Here is a 19,029-nt window from a genome sequence, read left to right on the forward strand (position 1 = left end):
CAAACCTTTCCCTTTGTGATTTAAGACATGACGGTATATTTACAGCCCTATACATTTATTGCAAGGACAGCAAAAAACAAGGTGACTGGATACATTGTCAAGTCTTCAAAATAAACAATGGTGTTCTTTATTTCAAACTTTGTAATGCAAAATCAATAGCAATGCATTTTTGAGGTACAATATACCACATAAATACATATAAAACAATGCTACAACTTGAAACAGAGTAAGGAATGCTATTCACAACAGTATAACGCATGATGGATGAAGGAGGGAATAAATAGCTCAACTTGCCATGTCTTCAAACTCAAAGAACACTGGCTGCTTGTGAATGTTTTGGCTAATTTATGTCAGAGAACCAGAAGATGAAAGAGCCATGTCTTTGCAGTCCTCCTCCTGCCTGCCCATCACTTCAAAAATAACCTGCTTTGTAGAGCTTTGAACATTTTCGTAAGGCTGATGATTTGAGGCCTCGCAGTATTGAGGGAAATGGAATGGCATTTCTCTTACACGCCATAATTATCGTGCTAGCCAGGACAGAGCATTTCAGGTTGAGGAACAGAACGTCACGCGGGAGAGCTACATCTAATTAAACCCTGGCAAAAAGGATAATTACTACTTTTCAGGGGTACAGGAGACCTCACCCATGTTTCGCGTTCCCTATCTGAACTGAAAGTTCGCCCCAAGTAACGAGCACATCTGCCTTCAGCACCGGACTGCAAACCCACAATCACGGGTCACTCCCTTCTAGGGCAGGACTCAGTGTGGTCTTTTGTAACAATACGGACCACCTTTGAAGACCTACAGTATGTTCCCTTTTTTTAAAATTCGAGCTTACAAATGATTCGCCTGTGTTTGGGAGTGTCTCTCTCTATCAGGTTTTAGGTGCTGCTGAGTCAACAAACTGGACTGCTGGCACCGCTCCAAAACCAAGCTGAGTTATGATGTACCTGAGGGCATGCTGAGGATTTGGAGGTAGAAATGTACTCAGCAACGGGTGAAAACTGTCAAATATATGATATATTTGTTTTAAAGCACATACAGTATAACTGTCTTATCAATCAGCTTTTCATTTTTAGTTTTTTTTTTGTTTGTTTTTTTGCCATTTTGGTTCATTCAGCCATTTACTGCTTTGCTGTCTTCTGTTTGTGGCAACTTGCTACAAAGTTTTATGGATTACAGATCTTTCGGTGGATTACATCGCATGCATGATGTCAAAACACAAATGTCACTTAAATAGGTACAAAGTAAGACGCGCCATAATTAGGTGGAGGATTAGAATTGAAAATCATTTTACCCAATACTGAAAAAGTTCCCTGTTTGGTTCACAAGAACAGCACAGAATAGTAAATAATTTTATTTACATATGTACAGGAAGCAGGATGCAGTGTAGATGACTGTTCTTTTAAGTAGTTTTAAGGCAAGACTAACGATATGGTGTATATAAAAAAAGAAAACTGTGCTACATCACCAAAGTACAGCCAGCTCAGATTTGTTTACCTGCACACTGACGTGGTTGTCTTGTAACACTAGCTTTAAGGTAGTCTGAATGTTACTTGGGATAAAGAGTCCCATCTTGTAGTGCACACACAGCAAAGAGAGAACTACTCTGCTCCTCTTGTATGAGTAACTTCACGTGTTCATCAACATTGCATGTATTAATGTCAGTAGTGAAAATATAGTCCAAAATAGTCCACTCAAGGAATAATAATAAGTCCCTGAAAAGTATTTAGATCTGAATATTATTAATGGCCATAACTGAGAGTAAACACTGAACTTTAACTGTTTTTTTCAGTGTGAAAGCTATCGGTTTAGAACAGATTTCATCGTCACTCATTTGGCTTTTTCTGAACCTTAAACCTTGGATTGTGTATTTTGAGTGTTCACTGGAAAGCCGTCAGAAAGCATGCACAAGCTCAGTTATTAGAGTACATAGTGTGATTTAACGTCAACAGCATCAAAACAACAAACAAATGACAGCACAAACTTTTGGTCCTCGAGTGTGATTCAGAAACGGCGTCGATGCAACTTCTTATCAGACACAAAATACTGAGTCGGGAAATCATGAGCTGTACATGAACAATAGATTCAGGTGTTTAAAACTACTCTGTAATGTTAATTAATATTACAAATCAAAGGAATACAGGATTGGACCTCACAGCCCCAGTGATAGTTCACTTTCACTATGAGGTTTCTTGTTCTTGTTGCAGAGTCTGGAATATGAGACTGTGCCCATCTGTTAAATACTGGGGGTTACATTAGGCTAGGTCCTGTGGAAGGGGGCAGGGGGCATTGACTGGCAAAGTAATGCTCCGAGCCCCAATCAAATCATAATCCAAACCTTTTGGCCCCGCATTTGTGATCTGTGCTTAACTGTCCCCACCCTGGAAGTTATCACACAGTCAGCTCAGATCTTCTTTGGCTTGCGGCCCAGGTGGTAGTAGTAAGCCATGGTGACCAGCAAGAAGAGTACTCGACTGAGGAGAAGCAGCATGGCGGCGTTGGGAAGGATGCCGATCTCCACTAAAGTGATGGACGTCACTGAAACCACAAATAGAAACTTACTTAAATTAGATATTAAATGATAATAAACAACAATAGCCTCTGAAAAAAAAGCATGAATCAGCACAATTATCAGTATATTTTTGATAAAGACAGTGCGTATATGCAAACTCCCTGCTTGTTTTTCATAAAGTATTAATTACCTGAGCAGCTATGGAAAGAGAGCAACATGAAAATTGACACTTATGCCAACTATGAAAAAACACACACAAAAAAACAGCACCATTTATACCCATACACACAATGCTTCATTGTACATAAGAGCTTAAAAGTACCGTTTTAAGATTTAAATAAAAATGTGTCTAAATTTGAAATACAAGGATGTGACACCTCACACTGAACACAAGAGGGCACTACCTGCACATTTTTCTTTCTGCAAACGCTCCCACATGGACAAAAGTAGCCATCCTTTTTCTGCACGAGGCAGAAAAGGATGAAACAAAACAAGATGAAGATAACTTGTAATCTGTGTTGGAAAACTCACCTAAAAACTGCACAGCAAAGTAGCAAGCCTCACTGAGTAGAGTCCACTGGATGATGACCTTTTCTGCTGTGTAGAGTCCGTTCCACATGATGAGGGACAGGCCTGGAAAAGAATGCAAAAATAGGGAATTTATAGGTTCAGGGGCATGGGAATGAAAACAGAAAATAAGAGCAAGCTCGGGAAGGAAGACTCCTACATGTCCGAGAGAATTTCCACTAACAAAACTACAAGAATCTTGACACCATGTGCACATGTTGCTAACGGGGCCTGTTGATTCAGCTCTGACTCTGTCTGTGATGACGGGCTTGCGTGCAATCATTTCAGTGCCTGCTCTTCTTCCTGTTCATTTTCCTGAATTTCACTCCCACCTGCAGAGAACAGTGAGGCTATGGAAACAAGAAGGGGTAGGCTGAAAGGTGGGAGGGCTGATGGACTGTATCCTCTCCCTGCCTGGTTCCATCTGTGCAGCAGATGAGACCCCATCATCCGCCCCCTTACTGCACCTAGTCTGATAGGCCATCACCCTCTTTTGCTAATCCCCACAGTGTGAATGACATTTATAATGAAGAAGCCAGTTTTTTCAAGGTCAAGCTGGTTCATTCATGTGTTCTTGTAGTGGTTTAGCTTGGATTTGTTCAGATTTTACATTTTTGATTTATCAAGATATGCATAAAACATAGTATTAAGCCTTTCCCTTAGTATTCATGTTATTGAATGCCTATATGAAGTTTAGGTGCTAGCATTTTGACATTTAGCATTTAATTTAGTAAACTAAATTAAAATGACAACCTCACAAATTGTACTTAAACATTAAGCCTTCTCACTCTCTCTGTCTCTCCTTTGCATATTCTCCCATCTCCCATTACAAACCCTGCGATCACCCGACTGACAGCTCTGTCTCAAGTCAAAACCCATTAAAATAATTGCTCGCATCTCAGACACGTTGTATGCTATGCGTGAGGTGGGAGCTGAGCAAAAATGGCACTTTGTCTCGTTGATGAAGTGACATTAAAAAAAACAAAAATTTTTATGCCACTGCAAAAGAGAAAACTGCAAAATATGAATGTAGAGTAATACACTGCCTCCTCTTTTAGTTCCAGGGCACCTCATTCGCACACACAAACTTACTGTTCTGCCACCGTGTACCAACTAGATCCAAATCTTATATATACAGCTGCAAAAAGGAGGTGACTGTGGCCGTTCTGGAGAACTAGTCTTTTACCTCATAGAGAAACAGAACTTGAATTATAGAGCCACCATTTGCAGCCTGAAGGAAGGATTTTGGAGGAAGAAGAGATCCCTTTATACAGTATCTGAATGCAAGAAGAGAGCTCTTTCTACAGTATCTGAATGAGTGCTTGAAGTGTTCGACTCAAAATGAATACATTAGAAGCTGTAAACACAAGAGGCAGTGCAGTGCATATGGCAGTGAGGCAGTGTATATTTTTAGCATGTAAATAAATAAATATTAAAGCATCGTGTCTGCATCGGTGCTGCAGGGTGAATGCACTTGTTCATGCAAGTATATTCACACTCAGTAGCATATATACCTTTATGAATGAATTAGCTGCACATCTTTCATAAAACTTTGGACTTACTGAGCAATGCTCCTCCATAAAGGCGAACAGAGATGTTAGTAGTGGAGAGCTCCTCCTCAAAAACGACCTCATATAGTTGGTTGGGAAACACCAGAGCCTGTGTAGGGTAAAAAAAGGAAAAAGCACAACATAGCTTTGTCATATCAGCAAAACAGCACTGTGTGCTTCCCAAAGACTCCCTATTTTTGAGCTAGTATCACAGTGAATGCCCTGGAGGATAATGTGAATGTAGATGGTGAGGTTAACAAAGGCGGAGCTGTTTCCCCAGATGTCCCTCACTGATATCTTGGAACAGAACCTACAGTAACTCAGCGCTGCGTTTGCATAACGTGGTTTTCACACTTCTAAAAAGATACATTTCTTTCTGCCTTACATTTGAAAATGAAAAGACTTTGAAATTTATCAGTGCAAAACATCTTACCATCAGAGCCATAGCTGTGAAACCCACTGCAGAGATGAGTATCCACACCCTGAAAAGAGAGAAATATGAAATGCTATTTCAATCCTGTGAAATCCTGTGAAAATTACAGATTGTAGACTTTGCAAGACTGGCAATGATGCACGGATGACCTTACACAGTCTGCTGTGTTAACTGTGACTGTTGTGATGTTGAGTAACTGAGCAGCTGAAATCTCACCTCAGCCCGAAAGGCTCTCGCACTGCAAACTTCATCTCATTTCCGAGCATCTGACTGATCTATCAGCAAACGAGGCAAGACAAAAGAAACAGGAAATGAGTTATGAGAAGGTAAATGCAATCACAATCATGTCATCATAACAAATACATGTTATGATAACCTTCAGCAAAACACCACATAACCAGGAAGAAAGAGTACTCTGGAGGTGTATTTAAAGTAGTTAATGGAGAGAAGCACATAAAACAGAGTGTTCAAGAGGAAGGAACAGAGCGGCTGAGTGTCAGAGAAGCATCTCTTAATGTTAATTAGAGACTGTAAATGTTCTCGCCTTTTTAATCGCCTCCTTAAGACTCACTGTATGTCATAATATCTTTTAGTGAATTCTAGACGAATAACTGACTACCATGTCAATGCCACAAGAAAAGCATCATCTGCAACAAATGACTGCTGGCAACAGTAGCAGCACATAATAATCAATTTATAATCCTGGAAGCCTGAAATCGTTAGTGGGAAAAATGTCTGACAAACTGAAAACTAAGTGTGACGTGCCATTTCTTAATGACCAAGTGTTCATTCAAGCTGACTACAAGGACAGATAGCAGTAAATATTTCATGAAATGCCATGCAAACTGATCTTATCACACAGCAATATTCAGAAGATATACAATATCTGATAGGATAAGCATCTCTTATTACAGATGAGAGTAGACCCTGGAATCCTAATAAGCAGCAACTATATTTTCAAACTCAAAGGACCCAAGAGTTATTGGAATTTAAAACTAATTCATTAGCATGCTACACACATCTGACAATCAATTAATCACTTAAAAGGGACCCATTATGCTCATGTCCGACTTCATTTATTTATTTTAAATTGCTGTAGTGCTGTTTTAAGAAGGCCTATTTATCTATACTGCAACATCTCTGTTCACCCACCCCTTCTTCTGATGGGGTGTTGTATGTGCTTCTGCTCGTATGTGCCTCACAAGATCATTTTTATCATAAAGAGATCACAAAAATCTTAGAGCATAAAAAACACATCTGAAAGCATTTACAGCAGGCTGAAGCCTCATCTCACGGCTCAGAGGGATTACTTGCACATATGCTGACCTTATTATCTGAAGGCCTGACCACATTTAATATTAGCATCCACCTTTGGAACAGTAACTATATGAGAAAAGATGAAAGGAAGCTAATAGTTCAAATTTAATCAAAGAAAAAAGTGAAAACATGTATTTCTTTCAGGATTCATTGTAATTCTATACTGCATTGTTCAGACTGTTGGTTAGATTGTAAAAGCACAAATTATTTATTTCAAACCAAGGTAATTGCTTTTCAATGCACTACATTAGTGTTATGTGTTTACAGAATGTGGATTCGTAGTAATTTTTTTCCTGTAAGAATAAACAGGAGAAACAAGCCCAGAAATGTTGTTAACAGATTCAGGGTCAGGCTCATGAGCAGGAAGGAAAACAAACTGTCCCAGATAACCACAGAGAGTGAAAATAAATAAATAAACAAACCAAGTTTTCTGCCTGAACGGACAGGAACCCACAGAGAAATTACAATTGTGGGCTGGCTGTGAAGTTGAATTCCTTCATCTAAAACCCTTCAGGTTCCATCATATCTTTAACATGAATGATTTCCCTTCATCATAAAACATTCTCTTCCCTCAAAGGGTTCCGGTGCTGGAGCCAGACGTAGCATCACACAGAACTAAAAATACACAGAAGCAAAAGAGCTCTAAAGAAGAGAAGATGAATCATTTTCTGGCTACGAGTGTTTACAGGGAACACGGAATAGCTTTCTGTTTGATAAGCCCGTGAAAACTTAATGTGAACGAAACAATGATCGATGTCATATCAAAACATGGGTTTTCACTGGCTTTTACCTTCTGCCATCTCCCACAAGGTGCATGGTAATAAGTGCAATATCTGGACCATTTTCAAAAGAAAGTGTATTTCAAAGAGTTGATGCATTACATCATACTTATTATGTAATATAACAATATCAGCAAGACCTAATTTCACTGCAGCTGGAGAGAGCTTTTTCCAGGATATCATTAAACATGACTTTTCCTTTTTGCCCTCGGGGCCGAGACGCAACTATACTCGTGTCTGTTGACTTTCTGTGAAATTCACATCATGACGTGAATTTCAATTGTGACCATTTTGAGCACTTCTGTCAAAAAACTATACCTGTTGTGTTTGTTTGAAGAGTTTCCTAAGTTAAATATGTAATTTGCAACCAGACATTTATTTGTAATGCACAGTAATTTGGCATATAAAAATAACCTCATCATGGCAATGACTTTAGATGCAGATAAAAAACACACCATGTTTAAACAAAATATATAAGGGTAGTGATTCATGTGTGTGCATTTGCATCAATCTTTGATGTATACACAAACAGAAGGACTGATGGCCCTGAACTTGTTAAGTAGCTTTAGAGAACCCGTGTTCAAAAGCAGCAGAAAGGAAAACAAAGACTTCATGTGCTTGAAGTAAGATGGGGGAAGGGGATTTTTCTTTTTAAGATTCTTAAATTCCCAATGTCTGCTGCAGTCTTTAATTTAGGGGTAGACATGTACATCCCTCATTGCAGTGCAACTGAAGCACCTGTACACGAATCCATCTTTGCCAGCTGTGGTCACATAACCAGGTGAATCACCCTTCCTGTGCCTTTGGTTTTAGGGGCCGTTTTTGACAAGAACACATAAATATTCATGACTGGCATGAGAAATATTCATACTCTGAAAACTGAGCATCAATTGATGGTACCATGGTGGCTTAGGGCAGAATATTGCAGAAGGCGGTTGAGTGGAAAGAGGGAGAAACAGGAAAAGAAATACACAATGTTGTTTGTGCAGAGAGAAGCTATAGCGCAGCTGTTGTGGCCTTGAGTTGTCATCAATCACTCCTTCAGCTATTTAGTAAACAATGAGCAGCTTTTCAGCCATAGAGGATGAAAAATATTCAGCTAATACCAACTAGAGTAGCAGTACTCTGAAATATCAGTATCTGTCAGTTGCAACATCCCATTACCACTTAAATACAGTATCACTGAATTAAACAAGATGTCAGCAATGGTGCAGCCAGGTGAGGCATTATCTTTTTGCACAGTAGCACCTAGATAAAGCATTGCAGTAATGCACTACTGTCTTTCTGTCCCTTAAAGAGGAAGAGTATTCTTATCTCTAAGTAGTAGAAGAAGCAGGAAGGCACAGTGAACAGAGTGCAGGAGCACTTCCTTCCATTGTTTACTGAAACCACCGGGATGGAGTCAACTGTTTCCTCTATATAAAAAAAAAAAAAATTATGTATGGCAAGGATAAATGGACCAACAAGAGTAAGCACAATGGAGTAGAATAAGTGAACAATTATACTGTCACAGTAACAATTAAATTCTAATTTAGTTCAATGTCGAAGTTAAACAGGGAAACACATTTTTTCAAAACAGCACGTACAGTAGAGCCCATTAACCAAACTGTTGTTTTACTGTGGTTTGTATACCCTGTTGTTGGTTCAGCCATTACAGTGAATATGCAACCCCAAGACTCAAGAGAGAGGAGCAACTGCCACATTCGTTTCTGTCTTTATCATACCGTCCTGGAAAGGTTTCTGAGTGGCAGATGTCAGGGTTAGGCTCCGTGCTAAAACATTGAGAGAGAAAACAAACACTCAGGAGAGCTGAGAAAAAGGGGGCTGACATCACATCACGAACTATCAGCCACCACCGTATGCCTGCTCCCTTCTGTTCTGTCCCTTTTTCACACTTGCATGTTAATGAATATTTCAGTGAGGAACAATCTGCTATGCCTATGCTCACTGTGATGAGGTCTGATAATGACAAAAATGTATAATAATAATCTGAAATCTTGAAATCTGAGCTCAGTGAAATGGAATAAATTATTGTCAGTGTGCAACTGTGGAACTTGATATTCAAATATGATACTCTGTCTCCTAACATATACCTGCATGTGTGCTGTTGTGTTTTGGTATGCACCGTCCATACTGATGTGCTAATGCATGGGAGGCAGAAAGAGAATACATATGAGATGCAAGAGGCAGGAAGTCTCTCAAGGGACCAAGCCACATCTCAGTGGAGCTGCCAGAGCTTGTTGGATTACGTGATCTAGATTTACTGATCCATAAAGAGCAAATGCAGACAATGGGACACGAAGAGAGTGATGAGCCAATTTGCAGCCCACTGTGGCTTTTAAAAAGAATCCATAGCTCTTCTCAGGGCTAGTAAACACATTTGTGGTGGAAAGTCATTTTGCTTTTCCAGTAGTTTAACTGGTGATAGTTAACAAATGCACTCATTTCTAACCAAGCTGCTTGTTGCACTAATGCACAAGCTATTTGACTGTACATTAGCGCTTAGATTGAGTCAAACTCGCTGGAATATGTTTATATGATGTAATCTGACCTTTGAGCGGTGCACTTCGCCATCGTCGTCCTCGCCACCGACTCCAAGGATCTTCCGGCTCTTCAAACGGCTTATCAAGTCCGTCTGACTGTGCTTCTTCATTAGAGGAGCAGGAGGTTTAGATGCCATGGTGCACACCTGACACGAAAATAAAAAAGGAGACACATGGATGGTGTCGTTAGAGGAGATAAAATAATATGAATTATTACTTAATAAGTAGGACTGAAAGAGGAATGAAAGAGGATGGATTTAATTTTGTTTTTCCCTAGACCATTTATATAATAAACATCAGTGGAGTTCTCCCATCATCATTTTACACCTCTGTCTGAGGACGACATCGCTATCACATGGGGCAGGAATAGGTATCAACCAATCTACAAATAATTCCCTTGAGGATGTGACTTATGCAACACAATTACGTAATCCGGGTGTAACAAATACAGGCAAGCCATAAAACCTTCCTCTTAAGTCAGACTGGAAGCAGGAGCCAGCTGCCCCCTGTATCTGCTGAGAGCCCAACAGACGCAGGTGGCTGCTTAGAGAATCACAGCATCTAATAGTGACACACATATAGACTCACACACGCGCACACAGGGGCGTAGCACAGAACTCTGGGCCCTGCACATAAGCAGTCTATGTGAACCCCCTTTTTATATTTTAATCAATTAAGCCAACCACTGTATGCAGTAATCTGTAGGGGTCATTAGGGTAGCCCCCAATGAACTGTTCATATACCACATTTAATAAAAACCTATGATGCGTCCTTAGAATTCAACCTTAATATCTGGATGTACTGTAGTCTTTATCACATCGTCACTGCATGTATGCTTCATCACAGAGTAAAGCATACAGGATTGATACAGGTTAATATATTAACCTGCTTTATAGCCCAATACTGTTTTCAATGTTTTTGGTACTAAAGCATGTCACAGGCCACAGGTCAAGGCAATCGACCTATAATTAATAAATGTGAAAGTTCAATTAAATCTCCAAACATATATGTTTATGAAGCTATAACAGTGGAATTACAGCTCTTGGTGGGAGTAGGCAGAATAACAGTATTTTAAAAAGCACTGGATTCAATTAGTTTTATAAATAGGACATAAAATGGAGATTTCTTGTTAGTATTCCTTTGAGCTCATAAAACACAAAAGATGTCATATATGTCGGTCTGATATTCTTGCAGATACTAGATGATTAAGTATTACATAAAATTATGGTATTAAGTTGTGCTGGTCCATTTTGAGAGCTATATTGTTACATCTGGCAGTGGCGCAATGTTTAACAAGTGCTTTTTAAAAATAAATAAATAAATAAAAAAAATGTTAACAGCTTTCTTCCCGTCTCCTCTCTTTAGTTTCTTTTTGGACACTGCGCATTAGCAGTCACCTAGATGGAATAAATTAGCTATGGCGTAAAGGAGAGTCAAGTGGGGGTCAATCTGTAATTTGTAACAGGTGAAAGTGGAATGAAAGATTTTTTTGGACTCAATTTGCAATAACTAAACTGCCTGAATAAATTATGTAGAAATAACAACAACAAAAAAATAAAAATAAAAATCAAACACAATCAAACTCTTCATTGCAAGTTCCACTTCAGCTGAAATTAACCCTTGGTAGTTAAAGTCACCACTTCCCCCACGACGCCCCTGCACATATACATGTGTTAATTATCTTGCAGACGTCACTTATTGTCCACAAGAGTGGATGTAAATGCCAGTGGCAAAAAACAAACAAACATGTAATTCATTTCTTGCCCTTGCTGGCTATGGACTGTGACAGGAGGTTACACTGCAGCAGTCCTATTGATCAGCATTAATGAGAAGTGGCTGCAGACTCGATGGGCAACCAGTAGGCAAATCAAAAGTCATCATCACGGACTCAATAACGTAACCTCCACGGTGATTAAACTGGAAGCAAAGAGATATGCACAAACATGCACACATGTACATGATGGAACGGCCCGTCCGAAAATTGATGGCTTCTCTACAGGGCAGCTCTCTGGAGAAGTCCGATGAGAGCAATTACAAAGACAGAATCTTTAACAGAGAGCCTTGTCCACAGGAAAGGAAAACAATTTGTACCAACAGGAGACAGCTCAAAGTATTCAGCTTTCCACCCGCTGGGAAGTATATCATCACAGTTAAGCTGACAAGGTAAAATCTGAGTTATAAAACTACTACAGTTGGTTTTTTCAAGGTCACACTGGCAAGCTAAGCTGCACAGAACCACTTACAACACACAAACACATTGTTAACACTCATACATGCCAAAGCACTTCAACACACCTCAGCAATAAAATATGGAACAACTATATGACACAAATCAGGAAGCATACCAACCTTTTAATTTATGAAGCTTTGTAGTTTTGTAAACAACTTGTTGAACAGGTTAATCACAACTCTCCCACATATAAATCAGTGTAGTCAATGATCTTGTGGAAATTTTCTCATTTGGTACTCTGATTATTTGCTGATTTTATGCTATCAGGTGAGAGACAGATCTCTGAATACTTAATACTACTGCTGACAAAAGTAGCTACACATTTTAGTCATTTATTACTTTTCATTTGAGAAAAAGCTGAAATTCTTTTTCCTCCACACCATTCCTCCACTCCAATTATTGCATTTTTACTTTTTATATCTTCTTAGCATTTGCATGTTTCAGCTTTGTGTGTAGTTACCATGGTTATGCAGATCTGAACTCTGCCCCCCTTGTTTGACATGAATGAAGTTTCCAAAAAGTCATATTTCTTGTTTAATGATGCCCCAAGTGTTTTCAGTAGGTGACAAGTATAGAATACACACAGTCCAATTTTATACCAGAACTACAGAGCCATCATTTTGCATTATGTGTAGAAAGTGGTCTGCAGCTGTCTTAATAAAAAAAGGAAGCAAAGCCTTCCCTGAAAATGGCACCATCCTCATAGAAGCACATCTCTTAGACAGACACATAATAGCAACAAATGTATCTAATATATATTTTAGGCAAAGGAGAAAACTTTAATTTACCAGTAGCTGCAGTGTGTGACTAAATAATCAGTTTTTCCACATTTCTACCATGAGAAATTTTTGTTCCGCTTCCCAAATTGTCATCTTAAAAATACTACTTTTTATTCAGTTTTACTTTCCTTTCCATCATCTCAAAAATGAAATAAAAAAAAAAAAAAAAAGCAACACGGCAAATCACACATGTAATCACTTTAACTTGTCTTGATTCATTACATGCCATTCGTATTCCTTTGTATTTTGTCAATACATATAATTCTGATATTGTTTAGTTTTGTGTGGCATACCCAGAACAGTTATATGCTAAGGTGTTGGTCTAAGTGCATTCCTGAGTCGGATATGTGTAGTAGGGCATGGCAGCAATCCCTTGTATTGGTATGCACACACAGAATAGGATTGCAAAGGTCAGTAAAGGTTACACAGCATGTTTACAGGCTTCTGTTGTCCATTTTGTCCCCCACACAGTGAGCGAAGTACAAGACTTTCCCCTTTTTCTGTAACAATCAACAGGAGGAGGCACAAGAAAGAAAGAACGGGGAATGGAAAGTAATCAGTGCAGGTAAATCTATTTTCACAATGGAGAGGGGTAATCTTTCTGATAAAAGGGCCTCCCCAAACCCTGTATACAATGGCTGGAACTTGAAGCAAAAGAAGTATGCAGGCTTTAATTCCAGCCGTTCCACACACCGATAATCACAATGCTTCACAAGAACAGAGGAATATTTTTTCCTCAGTAACATCTTTCCTTTTTGCCAGTTGTAAAGTCCGACGCAAAAATCCATTAGTGCTTTCACACATTTGCTTTTTATGCTTAAAGGACCTGGTGCCCACTCAGAATAATCGCAGTGAGACATTTGCCTCAGGCTTAATTATATTTTCTGGGGAAATACACAATTAGATTACTTACACGCCCCCTGAAAAAACAAAACAACTTTTCTACTTTCCAAGCAGCAAAGTTAAACTGTTGGTGTATGATGATGGTCCCAGTGTGCCAAATTACAGTGCAGCTACTGTAAAATGATTACTAGATTACTGCACAGCCACAAGTTGTTAAATTATAGTTTAGTTAATATATTGTTCAGGCTATTCTACCCTTATGCCCTATTCTCATTCAGTACAGAAATACGACCACGTCTATTGTGTACTTCTCACTCACAGAAAAAGTAACCGGCAAATCATTTGCTCCACTTTCATGTGGACTCGACTGAGCCACAAAGAGAAAGCAGACCTTGCATCATGTCCCTGTAAATGATGGAAAACCTAAGCAATGGCTCTAAAGCCCCTCGACTGTTGATTTGCTCCACTATCGTGACCCTATCAATATCTGTAATAAAAGCAGTAAATGAAGCGCATTTCACTGCATACATTAGTAAATCCCACATTTCTCCCACATGCAATAATGTCCCTGCATGTCTCTCCCTTTGGATCTCCCTACAGGCGCTCCTTGACTTACAAGAGTAATGCCGATGCAGTTGCTTAGCAACTGCCAATGGACCAATTGCTTCTTCATTATTGAAAGCACCTTTCATGACTGAAGACACCTTTGATGACAACGTCTCTGCCGTCATTCTCCTTGATGTAGGAAGTGACATTTTAGGAATTTTTAGAGAGACTTTGATCCGAATCCCATTAACTGCAGTGGAGGCATGATGTCCTGATGAGTGGCTTCTTGTGACAACCAAAAACCTTAAAGCGGAAATACTTGCTCTTTAAATCTCAAAAGTTGAAACAAGACTGAATAAATTAGGTACTTTGTAACAGCTAAAATTAAATATAATATTTAACAGTTCACATGTAATCTCAGTTACTCAGCAGGACACCAAGATAAGAGAAGTATGAAAAGTAAAGACAAAGGATGAGTCATGTAAAAATAATCAATTATTAAGCAAGCTGGGAAGCACAAATAAAGAAAACAGATACAAGTTTATTATTTTGGCACCTAACAGTGAAACAATGGACCCAAACACAAGAAGAGCTCATGAAACTGTGATATTATATTTTTACAATACTTACAGGCATGTGAATTTAGTACACAACAGGTGTGTGTCAGGAGAAAGACCAGATTAGTCTACCAGAAGTCAAGAATAAACCAAATGTTCCATAGTCTGGTACTAGCAATATGAGAAACAAACAAAACCCTCTCAGTTCATTTGCAGGCTTTGTGACAGAACATGTGCCGTAGAAACGAAAAGCTGCTAAACACACGGAGGAAGATATTGTGGAAAAGGTGTGAACTCCGGACAAATCTCTGGTTAGCAACTAAAAAGATGCTCTGTAAAATATAATTGTATCATAGGAACAAAGCAATGTGTGGGTGTGAAGGAGCAACTGTGAACAAATGTGCTACTCAAAATAAGAAAGCAGATCTTAAAGCCCGCTCTTCTTCTCTTTTTCCACAAATAACAGAAGACACAGTTGCTCAGTAGCCTCCAAATCCCCTCACCACCACATTTTGAATATCGACAGCACCATATAGTGCCAACAGCAGACAGCACACAAATTAAAGCCTCCACTAAACAGAGTCTAGAAACAAGAGTGAGTAATTTTTCCCTCAATGAAATGTCCATCTCTTATAACCACCAATAATCATTTACTGATCTTCATAAACATATTACTGCATGGATTTCTCATTGCTCTGATGAAAACTGCAGCTTCCACAAAGGTAAGGACAGTCTTTTTCTCGCCAACTAAGATAAAGCTTCCTAGACCCTTATTGGACTTCAAATCTTCTAAGCCTAGAGTTACTTGTCTTTTTTTGAATTTGGAGCCGCAAAGTGGTGACTAAAATCAGAAGTGGGGGTTGTAACAGTGGAACGCAAAGATTTGAAAGTAGGATACTGCTTCAGCCCTAATCTGTGTATGTCAGTCGCATGGTTCACACTTTAGGACGACTGCTATTAGTTACCAGAAGATGAATAACAGATATTCAGAATTTTTTTCCGGACTAAGAATGTCACAGTGACAACTTTTTTTTGTGCTATTTTTCTTTTGTTAGTGAAATATCATGATGACTCCTGAATGAACTGGCAGATAATTTGTCAGAGATATTCAAACCTGAAACGTGTTAATTCTGAGACATTTTTGCAAATGAACTCCAGACCATTTATGGAGAATTAGATCCAGAACAAAGCATAGTTCATTTTAGGGCTGTTCGATATCGGATGACGATATAAAAACGTCTATCGTTTCATTTTACGCTATCGTTTGTTTCGTGGTGTCGCAAAATAAACTGTTTACAGCAATATTTTTTCATCATTTTGATGGTCACTGTAGTGGTTATATTAATTTCTTAAAGTTCTCTCTTTCTCTTATATTTAATATAACCACACTACGGACGGACAAGCGCCTGTTTTTATGCATTGTTGTTAGCAACAAAGACGGTAAAACCACCGCGTGTCCGCTTGTTTATGTTCCACATAAACCTTTCACAATAAAGCTCAACATCCTGTTGAGACTTTTCAAAATAAACTGAATCACGTGAAAGTGTATGCAGAATATTTACAGATGAAAAGCAAAAAAGAGCCGTCAGGTGCTAAAAAATAAACCTTAGACTCAAAGGTTAGAACAGGCTTTTCCCCGCAGCACGCAGTGTAATAAATACTCACAAAGAAAACGGCGGCCGTTACAACGTGTGTCTAAAAATGTATCGTTTCATGCATCGGTTAAAACACTTGACTCCAGGTACACGACGCCCAGCTGGAAACACTTCACGCAAGTCGAGCTGCCCGAGATTCACAGAATTTACAGAAAATGTTAAATTTTTGTGATTTATATCATTATCGGGACGATAGATGTCTTATATCGGGATATGAGATTTTGGTCATATCGCACAGCCCTAGTTCATTTTACATACTTAGTAACAGGTGGAAATCCTCTGGTTTAGGCTATAGGAGTGACATTAGGAAGCAGAAGACATAACTCCCGCTCACTCACTAGACCTTTTACTATAGCACTGACTATTTTATCAGTTGGTTCTCACATACAGCTCTGTCAAGAAAGAGCTGACACTGAAAATAACGGCACTGACTTTCTCTGGTAGCATCGGCAGGTCAAAGTTGTCATGTAATCGGCACCATTACACCATTACAAAACTTTATACAAATTCAGGTATCAGGTATGCCCTAGTGACTTGTCATTCACTGACATTTGTGCAGACGTTAATGTTTTTGAACTTTAGAGCCTGATCCAGAGTCCTAGTTTTATTTATTCTACTTCCTTGCAAAAAAGACTCAAAGGCCAACTTAAAAGCCACAGGCAACATACAATATGCTTGAATATGGGAATAACTCATATTTTGAGACAGAATCAGAATCCATTTATATTACTTACATAAGAAGAGATAGACTGTGTCAGGAATCAAAGAAAGCCTCTCTCTTCTCACTTGTGTACATCACACAGATGGCCTTGAGGGATTCAAAGCTATTCCACTATCTGACCCTCATTTCTGTCAGAGTATAGTGGCTCCTTTCTTCTTACATTTTTTTATATTTTACAATGAGCGTTATAACCTCAGAGCCTCACTCTTCATCTTGCCCACTCATTGATGAAATAGTTTACATCAAAATGACATCTGGCGCTTTCATGTCTTACTATTAACATGCATTATCACCTCTTAGTGACTAAAAAGACAAATTAAAAATGTGCTGATTTGCTTGTTGAAGGGCAAAGTAAGTGGAAAATTATTCTGACAACAATTTGTAACTGCATTACCGCATCATGGTATCTCTGATTATGTGTGACCACATCCAATTTCTGGGGAAGACAAAGGGCAAAAAGGTTTTCCTTCATGCAGACTAGTGCTCCAGTCTCTCGTCTTTAAGTGTTCAGTATTTCCCAAACACTCTCAGATAGTTACTTAATGGTAATGAGATAATTCACTCCAGCAAACTCCCAGAAACATTCACAAGATCTGTGGACAGATCTGCTTATGGTTTGACTACGAGTGGGATATTCAAGGTTTATTCCAGGGAGACTAGCTCTACTGGTTTTTGTGTTTTGACATAACCCATAGCTGATCTGCAAACTGCCTTCAGAGTAAATTAATCCAGGGTTCAGTAAACGCCTGCAGTTCGGTTCCAACTATTCATACAAAGCAGATAAAAGCCTTACTGTTTTCTGATCTGCTCCCTTTTTAGCTGATCTCTATCAGAGAAGCTATTTAGTCAATTTCTCCCTTGTAAAGATTTATTTTTGGGGAAAAAATAACTAAGGAATATAATACACTTACTTTTAAGTACTAAGCTGGCTTTCTGTGATATAAAACAAAAAAAAGTGGTGAAAAACTCAGTAATTCTGAGTTTTAACTGGTTTAAAAACAGTCCATTTAATTTTGTTGATAAATCAACACAATCCTGACACATTCAGAACTAAAATGGATCTAGTTGGATTTACTAATACTACTACTATTTACACATTATCAGTACTCTTACCTGTATCCATTTTCTTAGGATGGTAGCTTCCTGTTAGCTGTCACTCAGTTTTATAGCTAGCTCCTTTAGCATTTTTAACTGCTCAATAAAACTATACCTGACTACAATTAATTACAGCACACTAATGATTCCATCATCAGTGGTAGAGCTAAGTGATATAGCCTCAAAATTATATCAAGATATTTCAAGAAAATTTGCGATTACAATATTTCTGTTGATATTGAGGAAAAAACTATAGACTCACCGTTTCATTGACGCGTGCAGCCAACAGCATTTATAAGTTCAAAGAAAATAAGGGAATTTTCTATCACCCCCCATCCAATGAGCTATCATCACTGATGACACTACCAGATAAACTCTTAGGTTGATAAGTGGAGGGCATGGATCCCAACTATATGTCTATAATATCCAGCGGTAAGGGTTGGAAAATAAGGACCAGTTCCAGTTAAGAGCCGCCACCAAATTGCCCAATTCCTTGAATCCGTGCTGACATGTTTTCCTGAAAGTTAAGCACTGCTAAACAATGACGTCAAACTCACGTGAGTGGAGCCACTGCACACCTGACTCACACACACACACACACACACACACACACACACACACACACACACACACACACACACACACACACACACACACACACGCCTGTCTCGTCTTTTTCCTACAACATGTTCGCACAGTTGAGTTAAACCAGAAATCTTTGAAGGACTATTCCCCAATATCCACCAAACACACAAACCGGTAACCAGAATCTATAATGACAAAGGTATGAAGAAAATCTTCAACATCCAAGTACATTAAAACTCAGACTTCTTCAAAGTAATTATTCCCTTTCTTGACCAATGCTGGCTCTGATGTAGATGAAATTGCAAATGAGATTG

General features: G+C 38.8%; 1 protein-coding gene across 2 annotated transcripts in view; it reads right to left on the reverse strand.

Annotated features, from left to right (window-relative positions):
• Positions 1-94: 94 nt before the first annotated feature.
• LOC146382820 (tumor protein p53-inducible protein 11-like) overlaps positions 95-19,029 on the reverse strand; it is a 40,214-nt gene continuing 21,279 nt past the window's right edge. For both annotated transcript variants that reach the window (XM_084933752.1, XM_084933753.1), the window contains exons 2-7: positions 9,713-9,850; positions 5,282-5,340; positions 5,066-5,114; positions 4,645-4,741; positions 3,047-3,148; positions 95-2,541 (exon numbers count right to left, since the gene is read on the reverse strand). In XM_084933752.1, the coding sequence (XP_084789878.1) occupies positions 2,408-2,541; positions 3,047-3,148; positions 4,645-4,741; positions 5,066-5,114; positions 5,282-5,340; positions 9,713-9,841 (570 nt within the window). In that variant the 5' untranslated portion in view covers positions 9,842-9,850 and the 3' untranslated portion in view covers positions 95-2,407. The remainder of the gene's footprint in view (positions 2,542-3,046; positions 3,149-4,644; positions 4,742-5,065; positions 5,115-5,281; positions 5,341-9,712; positions 9,851-19,029) is intronic.

Source organism: Perissodus microlepis, chromosome 7, assembly GCF_051167445.1.
Source record: "Perissodus microlepis isolate ML-2025 ecotype Zambia chromosome 7, ASM5116744v1, whole genome shotgun sequence".
NCBI classification, from domain to species: domain Eukaryota; kingdom Metazoa; phylum Chordata; class Actinopteri; order Cichliformes; family Cichlidae; genus Perissodus; species Perissodus microlepis.